Source organism: Dendrobium catenatum, unplaced genomic scaffold (genome assembly GCF_001605985.2).
Source record: "Dendrobium catenatum unplaced genomic scaffold, ASM160598v2 fragScaff_scaffold_621, whole genome shotgun sequence".
NCBI lineage: Eukaryota > Viridiplantae > Streptophyta > Magnoliopsida > Asparagales > Orchidaceae > Dendrobium > Dendrobium catenatum.
The window spans coordinates 14088228-14109120 of NW_021319083.1; the positions used below are offsets into that span (position 1 = coordinate 14088228).

General features: G+C 35.0%; 2 protein-coding genes and 1 pseudogene across 2 annotated transcripts; 1 reads left to right on the forward strand and 2 right to left on the reverse strand.

Annotated features, from left to right (window-relative positions):
* Positions 1-583: 583 nt before the first annotated feature.
* LOC114579661 lies at positions 584-7665 on the reverse strand (annotated as a pseudogene).
* Positions 7587-9324, forward strand: LOC110095137 (amino acid transporter AVT3C). The gene has a single exon (XM_020820550.2). It carries the CDS (start codon positions 7664-7666, stop codon positions 8915-8917), a length of 1254 nt encoding a protein of 417 aa, XP_020676209.1. The 5' UTR covers positions 7587-7663; the 3' UTR covers positions 8918-9324.
* A 3292-nt stretch (positions 9325-12616) lies between these two features.
* On the reverse strand, positions 12617-18425 carry LOC110095151 (WUSCHEL-related homeobox 8-like). Its single transcript, XM_020820566.2, has 3 exons — positions 18075-18425; positions 13531-13899; positions 12617-12675 (listed from the first exon to the last, which is right to left on the reverse strand). The coding sequence occupies exons 1-3, from the start codon at positions 18301-18303 to the stop codon at positions 12617-12619; spliced, it is 657 nt and encodes a 218-aa protein (XP_020676225.2). The 5' UTR covers positions 18304-18425.
* Between the last annotated feature and the right edge of the window lie 2468 nt (positions 18426-20893).

Here is a 20893-nt window from a genome sequence, read left to right on the forward strand (position 1 = left end):
TTAATACATAAAGTATAAAATTAAATATAATTAAAAATTTTCTCATAAAACTAATTAATTGTTTTTATACATAAGACATAAAAATAGAATAAATGAATAATAACAATTGCAATGAAATAGCAATCAAAACATAAAATTGTAGCCCAAAAAATCTAATAAAGTTTTTGTCACTTGATGATAAAAAATCTAAAGATTAACGATTGGGTAATGAAAAGCAAAATAGTGAGAAACTTTTCTAAGACCAATAATCAAATTCTTATTGAGACTAATCTAGATATTGCTCATGCATCCTAATGCTTTAGTACTTCTAGTTTTTAAAATGTTTTTGGCTTAATTAATCTATATTTAGTTCATTTCAATGATTTAAATGATTAATTAAAAAAAAAGGTTGGCAATCAAATTATTTAATATGACCATCTCAGTGAAAAATCTATGTTTCATCAAATAGAATTTTATTGTGCCAATAGTTCTCAATTTAGTACATATATTAAAAGCCACAATCACATTTTTTCCTAAATTCTCTTCATGATATGCTCAAGTGTGCACACTTATAGCTTATTATAATAGCATAACCCTCATGTAATTAAAAGCTGAGAGAATATTTAGGCTGCTTATCAGGATTAAACAGACCATAATGATTCTCTGTTCCTTGTGGTTGTTTCATGTTCTCATCAAACATGGAAAAGATAAAAGTGTCAATATAGTTCCCTGGTCGTTTGGGTGTTCCCTGCCCCACATGCCTTATTAAATTAGAGACATACGTCTGGGCATTCTCTATCGTCGCACCAACTCCACCATCCGATGGCCAGCCACTCTCTGACACCATTATGGCGACGTTGTTTCCTCCTACCTTCTCAAGAGCCGCGTAGAGGGCATCAACGGTTGCATCAAAAAGATTTTGATACTGCAACTGTCCGTCAAAAACCACTGACCCAGGTGAAGTAAAGAGTGCATAAGCGAGGGAGACTGTATTGAGGTTGCCGATATAAGAAAAGTAAGGGTAGACATTGGCAAGGAGCGGTGCACCAGTACCGGTGAGGAAACCAATAATGGGTTGGAGAGTGGGGAGGGCGTCGATGAGAAGGCACCAGCGGATGGAGGTAGGAGTTTCCAAGCACTACGGTGGAAATAGATGTTGAGACTTTGATCTTATCTTGGAGGCCAATTGATTGCAATGCATTTCGCACATTCTGCATTGCAGGGAGAACATTTTGGGCTTGAGGTCCAGGAATAAGCTCATTGCCAACGGATATGTAACGGAAATTTACGTCTTGGGAGAAAGGTTGGATGTTGCTTTGAACCCATCTAAAGGCAACAGAGGGGTCGGATGCCAAAGATCCTACATCAATCCCCACGTCGATGATGACTTCAATGTTAGATCCTCTTAGAGCTTGAAAGGCATCTTGGTTGGGGGCATAGAGCCGAATCCCTCCTATGTGGTAGGATTTGTAGAGATCGATAACTTCATTTAGTGGAGGGAGATTGTTCCCATTCATGCCATAACACACACCAATGGATTCAACACCTGAAATATGCATACAAAAATTTTCCTAAAGATTGAATAAGAAATTAAAACAACTAATATGAAGATGAAGCTTAAGAGAAGAGGAATTCGAACCTGCAACGATGAAGCTAAGAAGCAACACATTAATGCCACAATAGAGAGGGAAACTATGATTTTCCATAGCTAGCTGAAGCTCTTATTAAATTCTCAATGAATATTCCCAATATATAGAGTTTGATGAGAGTACTTCCAAATTTGCTATTAAAATTTTCATATTAATTAGGAGAATGGAATGCCTCTCGCATTGGGCATTTCATGAAATGCGACAAAATTCCTATTTGGATTATACATTCATAATTTGGATACAATTTGTGTACAATTTAACATAGAGCAAAACGAGTAGACTCTCCTCAATGATTCAACTGTGTTGCTGGGCAAGATCTTGATATTAAGCAGGGAACAAGAAAGTTTAAGGCTTCGTTTGGGACTAATTTCTTACTGTTTTGTAAAGCTGCTATGAAAAACAATTTCCTGGTAAAAAAAAATTTAAAAAAGTAGCAAAAAAATAGTGGTCAAACAGAAATTTATAGTTGGGGATAAGAAGTATGTAGTAGAAGCTGTTCCAAATGAAGCCTTCATTTGGAATATCTTTTTTACCGTTTTTTAAAAAGTTGCTTTAGAACAGCAATGAAAAAACCTGTCCAAAATAAAGTCGAAGCCTATGTTAAAAGACACCTTGGCTTATGAGATCAGCTTCACATGATTTCCATAACCATGCAAACTCTGAATGCAAGGACTTCTACGCTGCGTTCTCCTCCATAGGATTTGTGGTTGGTGAATTCATGCAACGTTCGATCTCTGTAAGTCTCCATTTTCTTATTAGATTTATTTGTTTGATAGCTTAAGTGGTTATGAGAAGAAAGAAGAGTTAAGAATAAAATATAGAGTAATATTGTAAGCAGCATAGCGATAGAAATGATGGCAAAAGCATACGGAATATAGTTGATTCCAGCTTCGTATGGAACATTTTAATAAATACTTTCATAATTCACAGTAGTTTTTGAATCCACAGAAGTATGAGAGAAGGCAATCTTTAACCAATGAGAAAGGAAACTAAGGCAAGCTAAATTTGTTAAAAGAAAAAAAAAAAAAGGCCCCATATGACTACAAAGCTAATTGCCAGAGAAACCAACAAATTAATAAAATTATCTTAAGTGTAATAATAGATATATTAAAAACACTATAAAAATATGTGAGGCTCCACGCACCATTCCAAAATAAAACAGTGAAATTATATTATATATATATAAATAGTATATATTCATATAGTTTTTGTTTTTAAATAATTTATTATTAAATTATATCATCAATAAATAACTTAAATTTAAATAAAAAAATAAATTTTAAAACTGCAAATAATTTAAATTAAAATGACAATAGATATTGTGTATGAATCCCTGTTTTTTAAGTATAAAATTTCATTATTAAAAATTTGATTACGTTTATTATTATTTCATTAAAATTTATTAAATAATTTGTAATATTTATTACATCGATTTGGTTTAGCTATAGATCCTAATTATTAAACCTGATTAACTCTCTCATTTCTTCACAACTTGAAGAATCTTTTTAGTACATTCACTAGTGGTTGAATTGGGATAGGTAAAATTTGATTTATTTTAAGGCTAGTAGATGTTTTTTAAATCGTTAGAAAATCATTCATTATTGCTTCTGCAACATATTTTATTTTTTTGTAACTTTTGCTTAGTATCTGACCAATTCCTCTTGGTGCATACCACCCCAACTTACTTCAGGTCAACACGATATGCTGGGAACCTATGGCACGTATTAAGCAATAAAGCAAGTGCAAAAGAGCGAATAGAAGCAAAAGAAATAAAAACATTATACTCCAAGGTGAACTCATCAAACGTGAGATTCCACTTATATGAGAACAATTTAAACATTCCACTAACAATTCATTATCACCTCTCGTATTCATTAAGATTTCTGAGCGCTACACAGTAAAGAGTGTAACAAAGAAAAGTATCATCTCTCCCTTTTCTTAGATGACTGACTCTAAATAAATGACATGGTAGGCAAGATTTGTCTTCCCCTTATATGAATCTAAATGAGGAATTTTGAACTTTCTTGGAGGCTTTGCCACTTCATATCCCTTGAAAAAGCATTTATCAATTGCATGTTTCTCTTCTCAATCTGCCTTTCTTCTCAATAAAGAGTCAAGGTCAACTCCTCACTATATGGGTAATAAGTCTTATTAATTATTGGTTTAGAAGACAATGATTTAGCTCTAGAAAGTTTTCTTCTCCTCATAACATAATCATCAGATCTTGCTTGCAGCTCCATCGTTAGAAAAGTCGTTAGAATTTGCTTTAATTCTCCCTGGATCATCATTGTCATGCTCTCTTTAAATTAAAAGAAGTGCCTCATAGTGATGAATTACTGATTGCTCTCTATGTTCATAGATTTTTGTCTATCTCGATGTTGTTTCTCTACTTCACGAAATACATATCTTTAGTTTGTAGCATGCTCCATGCTTATCACACTAATTAGGATGTTAAACCTATAATTATTCATGAATAAAAAATACCTATATTGAGAATACTAAGCAAAAGGAGACCAAAGAAATAGAGAGAGAAAAAAATTCTAGAGTGAGAAGTTCTAAGATTTATGTAAAATAAGCTTAAGTATAACAAATTGCATCCTCCATGCTTACCCTTTAACTCCCTATTTATAAATTTGGGTTGAGGCTTGAGCATTATAGAATTGGTGACACATGGCTATATAAAAAATAAAAAGTTAAGAGCTTTTAAATATAATCAGAAAGTTAGACAAAAAAAAAAGTTGTTCATCGTGCTAATAAGAAATTTCTGGCATGGCTTTCAAGGGTGGACAAATAGTCGAATAGCTAATCAATCATTTCTCATATGAAAGAAGTCAACAACTTGTAGAATCGCTACGGGTGGCTTTATAGGACATGCTCTCCTACTTGGGGACAGTTCATTTGTAGACTTGATAATATCCTTTTTAGCTCATATTGAGTAGATCAAGACCAAGTTAGATTACCTTAAAACATATCAATTAAGCTTGAAGTTAATTTTTTAGATATTTGGTTGAACAATTATATTCATAGATTCTTTACAATTAACAAGGGAGGATTTACACGAGAAGGAGTCAAACCAAAACAAAAGAGGATAATGACATAATATGTGATTTGAATTAGACAAAGTTTTGGCCCAACAATACAAATGATGTGATGTGCATGCTTGATCCTTGACCTCCTATTTATAAATATGGTTCATAAATAATGATATAAGAATGACTGCATAATAATATTACAAAAATAATAAAAATAAAATAATAAAACATAAGGAGGCTTTTTATATATAGTCAAACTTATTTATTGGACTAGAACGAGATATTGAATTTAAACTTTTTATAGCTAATTAGAGGTTACAAAGGACCTAATGGACCTCTTAGAGAAGAATAGGAATAGAGATTCAAAGTGAGCTAAAAAGGAAAATAAAAGAATTTGAGATTTTGGAGTTGTGGCAAAATACAAAATGATAGTAATCTTTAGCATTTAGCCCATAGTTATGGGTGTAGTCTAAGGTTGGTGGTAAATGAAGAAATACATACTAAAGTATAAATAAATAAATATACTTGAAATAGTTAGTGATGTACACATGAGACTGATCAAGTATTATCTAATAACTGAAAAATCAAGACAAGCAATCTTTCTAAGAAGTAGTTCCCCTTAGCAAGGTTTATTACTAATATAAACTAATAAGTTTAGTTAACGAGAACCCCTTAATTAGCTTTAATTACTCCTAGACTAGTAATCAATATAATTGATGGTGACTTTAATAGTTCGATAGTAAGAGCTGAATAAGTCTAACTCTTATGTGAGTTGATGAGATCTAATCTTATGTAACTTGAGAACTTTGGATAAATTTTAATAGTTATAGGCTAACAACTTTTGTTGAACCATATTCATACTATAAAAATGACTTTGACTTCGTTTGGGATAACTTTCTTACTTCTTTCTACAACATTTTTCAAGTATAACAATTTTTAGTTCAAGAAATTTTAATACTACAAATTTGCTTTAAAAAGTAGTAAGAAAGTCATCCCATACGAAGGCTTACATACAAATATTAGGATTGTTAATGCATAGAAATCTTTCCTCGGGATGCTTCATGTTATGGTTTTATGTCTTAAACATTGATTAATGCTCACAATTTAAAATTACATATGATGTCAAATTACAGATGATGTGAAACCAATACCCAATAAGGATCTAGCCCAAGGTTAAAAAAAATGATAATGAGTTCAAAGATTCTTTATGATAAACTACGGTGTATATAGAACTAAGTTGATTCATTTGAGAACAAGAAGAGAGGGTCAAACTAAGCTTAAAAAAAGATATCATGAGAGAATTTGACATTTAGGTCAATCATATATGCAAAACTCGAATTCAAAATCTTTTGGTTGGTAGTCAAAACTCGCAACCATTAAATTAAGGTGAGCTGCATGCATGAGTTAATGACATCACATCTTGAGTGAGTTCTAAGATAGTTATTAGTCATTGAACCAATTTTAAATTATATAAATATATTAATTAACTCAATCCAATTTAATGTGTACTAATGTGAAATATTTAAGGGAAATTTTTAAGATTAAGCATGATTATAAATTGTATTAAGAGTTTAAGCATGTTTTTTAAAAAATTTAAAAATAGGCAAAGTCACCCGGTAAACGGGCGACTTACTAGTCTAGTCAGCATTCAAAAAAATTTTAAATAATTTTTTTAAAAAATAAAATTACTGTAGCAAGTCGCCCGTTTAACGGGCGACTTGCTACAGTAAAATATTATTTATAGAATTAATTTATTTCAGAAAATGCTTGTAATTTTGATTTCCAGGGAGGCTTATCGGCACCTTCCCACCTTGATCTGCCTGCATGCAACGGCTTGAGCCTTCTCCCTGAGACTCAGAAGAGCTCTTTCTGCGCCGCTCATTGTGGCCAGCCAAACGCCTCCGACAACTCCTTTACTAAATCTGAATTAACATTTAACATAATGTAGTAAATTCTACTTTTAGCTAAAGAATGTAGAAAATTTCTAAAAATCAAGAATTTCTGAAATAATTTATTAAAAAAGTACTATTTTACTGTAGCAAGTCGCCCGTTTAAAACGGGCGACTTGCTATAGTAATTTTATTTTTTTGAAAAAAAAAATTAAATTTTTTTTGAATGCTGACTGGATGCTGACTAGACTAGTAAGTCGCCCGTTAAACGGGCGACTTTGCCTATTTTTAAATTTTTTTTAAAAGATGCTTAATCTCTTAATACAATTTATAATCATGCTTAGTCTTAAAAATTTGCCCAATATTTAATTAATAAAAGAGAAGATGAAATGGAAGATTAAAACTAATTTGTTATCAATAAATATTTTTGTTTATTTTGCTTATTAAATTTAATTAAGGAATCAATAAATTTATATGTTACATATATAAATAAAAGAATTATAATACTATTTAATTAATAATTAGAAATTAAGTGAGATTTTTTTTTAAGCCTCCAATGCTTTTTTACTACCCAACTTGCTATTACATCAAAAGCTTTTTAGAACTCTAGGTGGAGCTTCAGGGCATCACACAGCTCACCTTAGTTTGTTGGTTGAGAGCTTAAGCTTCCAATTAAGAGGTCTTGGGTTCGAGTCTTTGTGTATGCGTTGTGTGTGTGAGTTTGCCTTAAAAGGCCAAAATGTCCCAAAAAAAAAAAAAAAAAGCTTCAGGGCATTACTCTGTGCCGCTATCAAATATACCTCTTAGCACTTAATTATCATAATTAAATTTGGTCAATCTCCCTCTTTTAAGAAAAAATTGATAATTTGTTCTGCTTTTCTTTTTCAATCACGCTCGTTCTTATCTTGTGTCGGCGGTACAACTTTGGACGGTCCCAAAAAGTCATCTCCGAAGGCCCCACTAGCACGGACCCCGACCCCAGGCGAGCCCAACTGCTTTCTATATATGGAGCCCAGCGCTCGAACCTGCACCACGTGACCTCCAAAATCCTAAGTATTTCGTCTCGCCTTCTCCTCTTTGTTGACCGGCCCTAAATCCTTCAAGCGCAGCAGCCATGGTGTTCAAGGAAGCGAGTTCCTCATCACATGCCTTACCGATTATCGCCGGCGACTCATCGGTTCCCCTTCTCGGCCTCAAATCCGGAAGCTACCTCTCTTCTCAACCTAAAACCTTCGCTAACGTCTTCATCGCCATCGTCGGCGCTGGCGTTCTCGGCCTCCCATACGCCTTCAAGCGCACCGGATGGGCCGCCGGAACTTTAATGCTACTCGTCGTAGGTGCCCTCACCTATCATTGCATGATGCTTCTCACGCGCACCCGCCGCCGCCTCGAGGAAGAAGTCGGGTTCTCCAAGATCGCCTCCTTCGGCGATCTCGGCTTCTCCGTCGCCGGTCGTGTCGGTCGCCTTGCCGTAGATCTTATGATCGTGCTTAGCCAAGCAAGTTTCTGCGTCGGGTACCTGATATTCATCTCCAACACGCTTGCCCACATACTCCCTCAAAAGCCCAATAAATTACTCTCCCTCGCCGCTTTGCTTCCTTTCCAGCTCGCTCTCAACTCAATCCGAAGCCTCACCCTCCTCGCTCCCCTCAGCATCTTTGCCGACATAGTCGATATAGCCGCCATGGTGGTTGTTCTCGGTGTCGATGTAAACACTTTCGCTCACCGACAGCCAGATCTAGTCTCCTTCGGCGGGTCATCCGTCATCTTCTACGGCCTCGGCGTCGCCGTCTATGCCTTTGAGGGGATCGGCATGGTGCTTCCACTTGAATCGGAAGCAGCCGACAAGAATAAGTTCGGGCGAACCCTAGGCCTCTCCATGGCCTTCATCTCCGCCCTGTACGCCTCCTTTGGCGCCTTCGGGTATGCTGCCTTCGGTGATGATACAAGCGACATCATAACTACTAACCTGGGCCGTGGCATAATCCCCCTGGCCGTGCAGATCGGGCTCTGCATCAATCTGTTCTTCACCCTTCCGATCATGATGAATCCTGTGTACGAGGTGGCCGAGAGGTGGGCCTACGGTAAGCAATACTGTATATGGTTGAGGTGGGCTCTGGTGATGATGGTGTGCTTGGTGACGCTGGTTGTACCCAATTTCACCGACTTCCTGTCGCTGGTTGGGAGCAGCGTTTGCTGCATCCTAGGGTTTGTTCTTCCGGCCGCTTTTCATCTTAGGGTTTTTGGGCCGGAGATGGGTTGGATTGGTGTGGTTTCCGACGGGGCGATCATTGTGATCGGCGTCGTTTTCACCGTCTCCGGTACTTTCTCTACGGTGATGGAGATTCTCTTCTCGGTGAAGGTGTAAGGAAGAAGAAGCGATTTGTACCTTGTACATAGCTTGGATTCAATTACAGTTCGAGGAATCTTTATCGTATTTTCGAGCTGCAAAATGGAATCATGGGAAATGTGAAATTCGAGATGGTTTTAATAATCGGAAGAACAATTCACCATTGGTAGGTTATGAAACAGAATTATAGTATTGGAGCAGTGCAGCTAATTCATTGTAAGTAATAAGAACACAAATGATTTGGGTATTATTTGTGTGAATTTGTTAGTGTCAGATGTCTGATGTCAAGTCTTTGACATCTACGTCCTTCGAGAATGTATTTGTTGTAGGATCAGATGAATTTGGAAAGCTTTGATAAATTTTCTTCCTGTTCTGAACTGTATTTCTTAGTAAATTATTAATCAGATTAAAACTATTCATGATAAGTAAAGGAGGAGCTTACCTATGCCTCCTATCCTTCAACGAGTTTGTCATTCTCATCAGAAATTTATGTTCTGGTGGGAGGTCTTTGTGAGCCTCATATGCAAGAGAAGTTACATATGGGATAATATGGGTACATTATTGATAATGATTTGATAGTGTCCGTCGAGCGACAGTGGTATGATGATGGCGATCTGGTGGATGTCAGTGATCGAGTGGCGACCGTTTCATAATGGTGGTTGAATGGCGGTGGCCTAATGTTGGAAATTCGACAATGGTAGTGGTATGACGACTAGTCGACTATGGTCAAAAAGCATCGATCTAATGTTGATAATTCAACAATGGCAAAGGTATGATGAATGTGCTCGGGCAACGGCAGTTCGATGATGATAATCAAGCATGAAAGTCTATGACGATGAACGAGCGATGGTTCGACGGCGACGATCAGACGATGGCCCAACGGTGTTGGTCGAGTGATGAAGGTTTGACGATGGTGGTCAAACCACAAAGGTTTGACAATGACAGTCAGTCGGTAGTCTGGTGGAAGTGCTTGAGATGTGGTCTGACAACAAAGATCCAGCGTTGAAGGTCTGACGGCCATTGTTTGACGGTGGTACGACAACAGTGGTGCTTTGATGATCTCTGGGATTCTTCAAGTCTTCAAGCCCTCATGAATCTCTAACCAAGGGTTCCTTGCATGTAAAGAGTAGGAGTCTATTTATAAGTTACTGAAAGTGCATGCCCCATAAACATGAAGACAATATGGAACATTATATTAAACGGCTCGTATTGATTCTTTTGATCATCCCTAAATCCGAAGCATTTAAGCATTCGTAATTAAATGATCTTAGGCTTGTTGGATTCATCTTGTTGCGATGCTCAATTTGACTTTAAGAATGAAAGTTTTGACATCATTTGGTCTCCCGATTACTATTACAAAGTTTCCAACTAGGCTCAGGCTCTTCATTCTGACTTATTTAGACTCAGATTGGCTTATTTTTTGTGATGCTGGATTCTTCTCATTGAGCTGATCAGATTTACTATAATTTTGTTGAAATTGGAGCTTGGATGGCTGCCAAAACTATTCCAAATAAAACAAGTCATTAACACTGGGCCAACTAAATAATCTATAAGTTCTTTTAGAAAAACTTATTGTCAGTCAACTAATGTGTTAGTTTTTTTTAAGTATATTGAAGTCATCAAGACGAAAGGCGTCATACTCATCTATAAAACTTATTTTCAAGAATTGCTCATCATGTCAAGTTTCCTGAGAAGTGAGGATCATCTTATTATCTTCTTTGGGGATGAAAACCAAGTCTTAGAACTCTTTCCTCTACTCCTCTTATTGATGAGACTGAACTCCAAAAAAAAGTAGTGTCAAGCCATCACTTCCTCATCATGGAGTAATTATTGTGTCCGGACACCGAACGCGTCTAGAGACCAATAACAAAATGCCACATCACTTGGGTGCTCAGTACCGAGCACTCGGTATTTGTCTAAATTTCTGATTTTTTGTCCGGACGTAATAACTTTTCCTCATCGTGCCATAAAATGCCAACCTCAAGTTCAAGTGCCTCTATATTGAAATTATAGAGGCTCTACCTCCTCCAAAGTTTAAAATCCCTTGCCTCTACTTATATAGAAGGAAATCAAACCTTGCTGACCAGGACAACTACTTTGTGTTGGCAACTTCTCTTTTTTAATTTCAAAGACATACTGAAGTGTAGTTTATTCCTTATTCCTTTTAAGAATGTGTCATTGAGAGTATTACCTCTTTGAGTTTAAGTGACAATTAAATTATTTGAACTCTTTAGCTCTTTTAAATTTGAGATAAGAGAAGGGTGAGTAAAATATTTCAAAATTGAATTCCAGACATCAGATGCTAGAATCAACTGTGGCACAAGACATGTTAACTTGGAGAATTCAAAGAGGTTCATTTAGATACACCCTCGATTTCTAGTAGTCGAGAAGGTTGGCTGACAATATGGGTGTAAATGAGTCGAGCGAGCCCATAGACGAGTCGAGCTCGAGCTAGCTCGGCTCACTTACATCCCTAGCCGTCAACCATACTAATGCAAATGAGTATAATCTTGTATATATTGTCTAAATCCTTGACCCACATGACTTTGATTCCATGGTGGAAGTCTTTTCTACTTCCCTGGAACCAATAAGGATGGATTTAAATTCATAGGGACAAGTTTGTCAAGCAATCATGAAATCAATGAAAGAGATAGAAGCTAAATTATTAAGGTAGGCAAGCATCAAGCGACTTCGAACAAGAGTGAAGTCAAAGATGTAGACAAAATCGATCTCGATAGAGTTATAGTTCAACATCAGGAAATAAGCTAGGGTACTCAGTCTAGGGGTGTAAGCGAGCCAGGTCGGCTTATAAGCCAATTCCAGTACAACTCGCTAACATGTCATGAGTTTGAGCTTAACTTCAAGGTCATACATTATATGAGCTCAAGCTTAACTCGACTCGACAAGATGGCTCGATTAATATTAATTAACACATCGGCATTTATATTAGCCTAATTTTTTTTTTTTTTTTTGTCTTGTTCAAAATAAGAAATCAAGCTTCAAAATGAGTCAATCTAGAGCTTTCTCATCAAACTCTAGCCTAATATTTTTCACTCGAGCTCAGCAAATGAGTTCAATTTAACCTCAAGTTTGAGTTCGAGCTCAACATGAATTAAATGAGCATGGCTTAACTAAGCAAGAACACAATTCGACTCGACTAGCTTACACCACTAGTTCTCACTTAACTTCGCAATCCCCATAGTAAAGTTCTCAACCTTCATACATTGAAAGATTGTGAAAATATTTCAAGTTGCAACTTGTCGTGAATGAAGCAAATTTGAACTAAGAGTTTATCGAAGCCTGAGTGAAGACTATGAAATGACTACTTGTCCAAGAAACTGGGCAAGCGATGAATTTGCCAAAGCTACTGAACCACTTATTTAGAATAAACTCATTGTAAGAACTTGCCAAAGTAACCAGCTAATTCCTCCAAGAGAACTCATCAATAGAATTTGCCCCATTAAACTCGAAAACTCGGCCTTAATATGAAACTCTAAAAAAGATACTAAGTAATTAGGCAATTGTCAGCTAGACAGACATGCCAAGTAATTGGACATCTGTCTGCTAGCAAGACAATCATTTTACAATAAGTATTATCCAATCTTACTCTATAATTTTACTTTACTATTTAATTATAATTATTCATATAGTACTAAATTTTAATCTGAACTTATAAGACCATCTCTAACCGAACTCCATACCATCTTATGCCGTCCATCATTTGCTCCATTCAAACTTCAAATCGCACGCCAAATTTCGGTAGTTGAACAGTTCACCTACGCCAAAAAATTTCGTTACGGAATTTGCCTAAGAAGTGCGCGAAAGAGGAGAAAACAACACCAAAGATGGTTACCTTCGCAAGAAGCGCGCGAAAGAAGAAGAAATGATTTTCGATTGGAGAAGAATGACTAAATTTTAAGTTTTACTGCATTTTGGAGTGGAAATGAATTTTTTGGTTGGAGATGCCCAAAGTAGGGGGGGGAGGAGGCCAAAGGATGTGTCATATCATCATATCACAGAAAATTAATAAGATCCATAGATTGTCTATCACTCTTCTGAGCTTGATTATCTATTAGTAAGATTTTGATATTACTCAGTGATACAACTTTTTTTCTCATCAATTGGTTGATTATTGGTTAGACATAGAAAGCTTGCTTTTAACTCATACATTTTATTGTTCAAAATTAGTATATAATTTATTCTAAGATCTATGATTCTCAAAAGACATTATATTATGAAAATCACAAACTTGTACTTTGCATGCGTAAAAGACATATTCACTCTAAAAAAATGAGTATCACACGAGTAAGATCTTTCTAACTCAAAAGCAACTTTGATAGGTAATAAACCGAACTGAACAAGAATCTAAGTCCCTAACGTGCTCATATTTAGCTTATTTACACCCTAGGAAAAGAATGCGACCACATACTTGGATAAGGCATTTGTTCCTGAATGCACAGAGCTCTTTCAATGTCATTAGAACTGTGTTCGTCTTCTCTTCTGTTGGGCTCAGGTTGAACGGGGTCCTCTGATGAGGACATCAAAAGATCGACGGCTATGATGTGGAGTTTATTATTTTCTTTTGTGTCTTATGTATTAGTTTATTTTGTTTTCATGTTTTCCCATTTTACCCCTAGGGGTGGTCATTTGATATTGTAGCCCCGAGGCATCATCCTCGCTCTCATGGGTTTCCTCTACCTTGGTTTTCTTCCTGCCAGAAGATTCAATCTCTGCCTCACTTTCAGCTTGCTTTTTTTTGGATCGAGCTCTTTTGTTCTGGAACCAGTTATATACTTTAACATCAGTGACATGGCCATGCTTTGCGAGCTCAGAAGTGATCTCAGCTATTTTCTGCTTGCTGGGAGTTCCATAGCCTTGCCTGAAAATGTCCTCGAGAATCTGCAGTTGCATGGACGTTGGGATCCACCGTTGCCTTGCAGCAACCTTTGGGACTTCTGCTGACACTAAAGGGTTGTATAACATAGTTCCAAACTTCATTCCTGCAAAGTTAAGTTAATAATATTGGACTATGATTTGAAGACAACAGAAAAGAAGGTATTGTCAAGACAAGCAGTATGAAAAGAAGGAAAGTGTTTCCACCAAGACACAATGGATGAAACAAATTGTGAGGAGGTTACCTTCTTTAAATTTTTTAAAGCTATCCTAGATCTGAGAATTTTATTGGATTTAGGGCCTGGTTCTTTCGCTGAAAAAGAAATCAGAGTTAAAGAAATACAATTTAAAGTAAATATAGTGTATTGAAAATATTTTTAAATTGTTTGGTTGAGTACACTATAAATGCAGGAGATTACTTTTTCGTATTTGATTTTAAGTAAAATTAACTCAATATAAAATTTGAAGGAGACAATGATGGGGTGACTGGCCGATGACAACAACAGGTGGCGGCAAGTATTGACCGGCGGATGGCGGCTAACAATGGTGGCGACTGACAGCGGGCAATGTTGTCTGATAGCAGATGGTGACTGGTAGTGTGCAACAATAACAAGTAGAGCTTCACAAGAGATGTGTATATGATATTCATCTAAATAGGACAAACTTTAAATAAATAAAAATGAACTAAATAGAGAATTCTAAAGACATTTAAAATTTCTCCGCATTTACTTTTCTTCCAATCAAACACCAAAAAATTCAAAAGTCTAGCATTTGATTTATTTTACACAAGTATTACTTGCAACTAAACAAACCTTTAATGAACTGTTAGGGTTGCATAAGTCATGATTACTTATTATTGTTTTGATGAATTTTAGCAAGTCTGAAGTGGTGGTTGATTACTTGGTTGAACCAAAGACAAAAGATGCTTAGAATGGTGAGTTGGCTTCCATAAAAGCACTGGCACGTCACATCAAGTCCATACACATCGCTCGAATCAGAGCATGTTTGAGAAAATCAGAACTTCCCAAGGCCGTTACACCTCTTATATTCGACGATTTTATAAACTTTGTCACAAAATACTTATCTTGGGGAAAAAAGTACATCCAATTTAAATGACAAGATGATGTCGTTTGTTTTTTTATCAAATTTGTTCAAAAGGCAACGAAACTTCTTGAAATTGTTCTTGACAATCCGCCCATTAAAACTTCGATCAGTTATCATTGATCATTTCATGATGTTATTGCATAAATTATATCGAGTTGTCTATGTTAGGTGAAACCACCATATGATCAAATATGGACATGAAAGGATACAATCTCCATTATCTATTGAGGATAATCATAAGGAAATATCTCGAATAAGAACTAAAATAGACATACAAAAATCTATAAATATGACTCATTTTCAATTCATTCAGCAGGTTTTTTCTCTAGGTGCATTTGGCCAGTTGTAGTTGAATAACATATTTTAAAAAGTGATGACTTTGTTCTTTTTTCCCCACTCATTTTGAGTCTATAAACAAAATCCCCACTTTCGAAAAATTTCTAATGTATTTGTGAAGTTGAAAATTCATATTGATTTCAAATTACATCCAATCAAATAAAAGAATCTAAAAAACTCCTCATCTTCCAAACACATTTCTAATTCAAACTATGAAGCTAGCCTTGAGGGGTTATTTGGCAACAAATAGGATTTAACTTTAATGGGATTTAGTAAAGCCTGTAAATTCAGATTTAGTAAATTTTGAGGGTGTTAAATCCCGAAAATTGTTTGGTATGACACATGTTAAATCTGAGAAACTGTTTCGCAACAGATTTCAGGATTTATGACAGTATAGGATTTAAATGTGAACATATTTATAACACATAAATAAGAACTAAAAATTTGGAATAATTAGCATTGAATTATATTTATAAGTTAATTACTAATTCAACATAAGTTTAACATGCGTGTAACTATGAATTACTTATTAACTTTAATTCTAATCATCTTTAATAAATTATAATGAGAAATAATATAAATAAAAACTAACTTAATTATTACTAATTATCAAATTAATTATTTAGATGTTAATTATCAAATTACTTATTATATTACTAATTGTATAATTATATTCCTAAATCTTAATTAATTAGTTAATTATTTTTTGACATTACAAATTGTTTAAATAATACTCATACTAATGATTTAATTAATTATTTAAGTATTATTTTTTAGTTTTAATTATTAATTATTAATTATATTATTAATTATCTCATTGTTTACTTAAATATTCAAATTCTATTTAATTTTTATTTATAATATTACGTATGTAATTTACTATTTCTATTTTAAATTATATTAATTGAAAAAACTAATGATAATTATACTATTAATTATTTTATTAAGTTAAATTAATTATTTAATGCTAACTTAAATTAATTCCTAATTTAGGAGTCTGTCTAGGTTTTGCTTTCCATCTTCTTCCCATCTTCGTTGTTGTCGCTTTTCCTCGTCACCATTTCTTCGTGGCTGCTTCAGCTTCTGGTGCTTCTCCTGAAATAACTTTTGATAGGCGCTAAAGCAGCTTCTTCGCCTCTTTTGACGGGAAGTCAAGATGTGAGCTTGCTCGCTCGCACCCGGAGGAAGAACTTTGCAAATCTGTAAATCTTGTTAAATCCGCCAAACGACGGGATTTAGTAAATACTGGATTTACACTATAAGTCTGGGGTTTAAGAGGGATTCAGATTTATTAGGCGCTCAAAAACTGTTTGACAGAATTTACCATAAAGCTAGCCTAAATCCTGCTTCAAATCCGATACCAAATAGCCCCTAAGATATTAAAAAAAACTCATGATATCTTCTTTACTGACAATTGTGAACAAGACATTGACCATTGCCCACTTCGTATATCTTTCGGGTGATCATTGCGCAAACATCCTCATATCAAAAATTGCTCTTAGCATTGCATATGTCTTATAGTTGACTAACACAATTGTGGAGTGTGCATTGCTCTTAGCACTCTGTGTTGTAGCCCTTTTAAATGTTGCCCATGCTCTGTACAAATAGACCTCATAACAACAATTAATATTGTGCGTTGTTGTTAGTTGTTCATTGCAGCCATCTGGAGACCAAACAGCTATTTTGTTCGTTGCAATCTGACTCAAGCTTGTTTGGGACGGCTTTCTTACTATTTTTTAAAAATAAATTTTTAATATAAAAATTTTAATTTTTATACTATAAAATTACTTTAAGAAACAGTAAGAAAGCCATCTCAAACAAAACCTCAGATGCATTATATACACAAATATTGATCAAGTTGCTTGTCATCGTAAAAAAAACTAGACAATATTCATAACTTCAACAAGCACCACGTCATTACATATGCCATTTCTCAAGGGCAAATTTAAGAACAATTATATATATATATATATATATTAGTAAATCCTCACTTTGTGATGTTATTAATTATAAAATTTTAATTTCTACCCCTTCAAATAAGAAATTTATTTCATTAATTTAAATGCTTCAGCTAAGAAAAAAAATCTGACTCCATTGCTGCCAATCCTGAATGAACATGCACTAGCCACGCTATCCAAGGACAAGGGTCAACTTCGTCACCTCCTGCTATTGTTATATTTAAGACCATCGTGAATTATGGATGGATTAATTATTATATCCGGACATCGAATGCCGGCCGGAGATCAATCAAAATGTGCCACATGTCCTCTTCATTGTATATCGCGGCTCCGTACTGTTGATATTACTACACCTAAACATAGAGTTCCATCCGGCCTCCACATAGAATAATTTCTCCTCTAAATGCCCGTGGCATCACTTATTTTGATGATTGAAAGGTGTCTTGTATTTAGTCCCTCCAACTATTTGAGCTTGACCATCTTTGTACTAATTTCAACCCTTAGTCAATGAATCTCTGCAACTGAGCCAACCCCGTAGTCAAATTTTTCCATCTTTTTATGATTTTCCAGGTAAAAATACCCTATGCTTGATTATGCATGAAACTCGCGTTTTCTCACAAACTGCGGTTATTTTCTCCCAGTAAACACCAATTTTACCCTTATTAAACATCTAAACCAAAATAAAATTTAAAATTCAAACCCGTGACAAAAAAGGATTTAAACCAATAAAATCCCAGAAATTATACAAGGTTTCACTCCCAGAACCTTGCTTCTCAACAATGAGCAATATTTCCTCTAGCACCTAATTCCCACCAACCCTATATTTCATGATAGTCAAAATTTAGAAACAAAATTCAAATCAAGAAAAGAGGGGAAGAACGAACCTGCTAGGGCTTCCTGCTGCGAAGTAAAGGTTCTATGCATCACCACGAGCTGTTCGCAAATAGTGGCGTAAATGGAGATTTGCCGCCGGAGAACTTCGATCTGCTCGTCCGTCATCACCTTCATATACAAAACCCCATCGAGAATCCCCTGCCAATCTCCCATTGCTCTCTCCTCCTCATAAATCCGGCCATGGTTCATATTGCTCGAGCCACCCCTTTCCCATGCCATGGACTCCTCTTCTTCCCTCAAACCCCGCTGTTTCTCTCTCTTCCGCGTATGGAGGCGGCAAAGAGAAGTGGCTATGGCCTATGAGAATTGGAAAGGAAAGCAGAGGCTAGAGAGAGAGAGAGAGATTGAGGTAGGAGAAAGAAAAAGGAAGAATAATTGAATCGCGCGCGGGCTTTATAGAACATCGGACGAGCGATTTGTTTCGGCTATAATTTCAAATAAGATTCTTTACTTTATTTCTGTTAAAAAAATAAAGAACTCTATAAAATATATATTCTTGAAGAAAGATATGAATAAAATATATAATGATAATTTTTATTTTATCACTATTTTTTATTATTTCAAAAAAAATTAAGCTAGAAAACTAGTTTGTATAACAGCTTCTAAAAAAATTAAATTTCTTTATAACAGCTTCACAACTATCATTATAAAAAATTATAGCTATCTCAAATAAATCCTAAGAGTCTATTTGAGATGTTGTATCTTTTTATAAAAATGATTACAAAGTTATTGCAAGAAAATTACTTTTTTAAGTTACTTTGAACAATCGCTTCTTATAAACTGAAAGACAAATCAGTAAGAAAGTTATCTTAAATAAAACTTAAATTTATATTAAAATTAGTGATATAATATAACATTAAAATTGATATATTATCAAAAACTAATCTTGATTAAACACGAATCTCGATATAAACTTGAATTGAAAAGTTCTAAAATTAAATTAGAGATCATCTGAGCTCCAATTTTAGCAAACTTATAGTCGAATGAACGTCTCTAAAAACGAACCCAACGACACGTAATTCGACCCAATTCAAGTTCAAATGGGTCCAAATCAAGAACCCGAAGCACATTTGGAAGGTTAAAAGCATAATTGGATGACCAAATTATATCAAAATATGACATGCTTATAGTCGAATCGAGCGGCTCGACGAAAAAAATCCAACGAGCTTAAGATCGTCGAATTATAACATCATTAAGATATTTAAATACTTGATAAACGACCCACGATCAAAGGAGTCGATATCGAGTATCCATTCAAAATACTCTCAGCATACCCTTGATCTTCTCCATATTTACTTGTCATATCACTATTTGAAAACTATAAATAAACCACACATTCGTCACTAAATGGAGAAAAAGTTAGGAAAAAATGATAGGAAGAGAAACCAGAGAGTTCTCATGCCACCAGACTACTCCTCAACCACCGACATTCACTAGACTTTTGCCAGAATTCTGCCAGGTCACCAACTATCATCGAACTTAATCCCCACCATCGATTGTGATTGAACTTTTATTGAGATAGGTGGTGGTGGTGGTCGGATAGAGATCCAACGATGATGATCAAGAGGAGGTTCAACAATGGTGGAGGTGAGGGTTCACCAGTGAGGTTATCGGAGTGGAGCTCCGCGAATCTTCAAGCCTTATAGCTCTTTTGATCTCTAGCCCAAGGTCCAAGCTTCCAAAGTTTCAGGCCCCCAAAGGTCTCCTCCCTTTTCATGTAAGAAGATTGTGTCTATTTATATATTTTGAGAATGGCATGCTTATAGTAAATCAGTATAATGATAATAAATCAAAAATGCATCCCAATAATCACACTAAGCAAGTAAAAAAGCTTTGTCTTGCATGGTATTTTTCCAACAATCAATAAATCAGTAACCGTTGGCTCAGTAAACAGAGTCATCACTTTTTTCCATCAATATTATCTCCTTATAACTCTGAATCAGTAAATCACATGAATCAATAGAGAATAAAATAAAACCATAATATTTAAAGGAAAAATCATCGGTTTACCATCCTGTACATGTCAGTTAATCTCCAACCAACATCAGTGACTAACTAGTCCTTATTTATTTTCACACACATTATTATTCAAATATTATATAAGCAATAACTACTAGCTATCACCTAATCACATAATAATATTCATTCATTGTACTTGCAACAATAGTATAATCATATTAAAATGTCAAAATTAATATTCTTATTAAATTGTATACAATGCAATAACTACACTTTTAATCGATAAAATTACAAAACCAACCAATTAAAATGCATAGAATAATCAATACTATAATATATTATAAGTTATATGATAGAAGTTCATGAAATCTAGAGAAAATGCCATAAAATTTAGTTTGGAAGGAGTCAAACGGTAGAACTCTAAATGTTTGAAACAGAAATAAGATAAGAGCCACCTACGGTGATCTAAATATTTTTTTAAGCGATGAAGCAATCTGACAATCAAAAACCTGACTTTCTTTTTTATCTCTCCTCCTTCCTTCCCTTTTTTTCTTTCCTTCCAGAGCAAGCCAAAGCTTGAGAAGAGGGAGGAAGGAGTGAGTGGCAGAATTTTGATTTAATTATATATAAAAACGACTGCTTGTGCGTGGAGTCGCGACGCTTGCCAGATACAACGTTGCAGCGTTGCATGTAAACGAGAATGTGCCATTGCACCACACCTTCAGGTGCTGCTGGCCCGCTGCGTTAAATTAATTTCAACATTTTTCAAGACTAAAATGCCAAGGCGCCAAAAGACCAAGCATCACAATGCTCAAGTTCAAAATTTTTATATTATTTAATTTTTAAAATA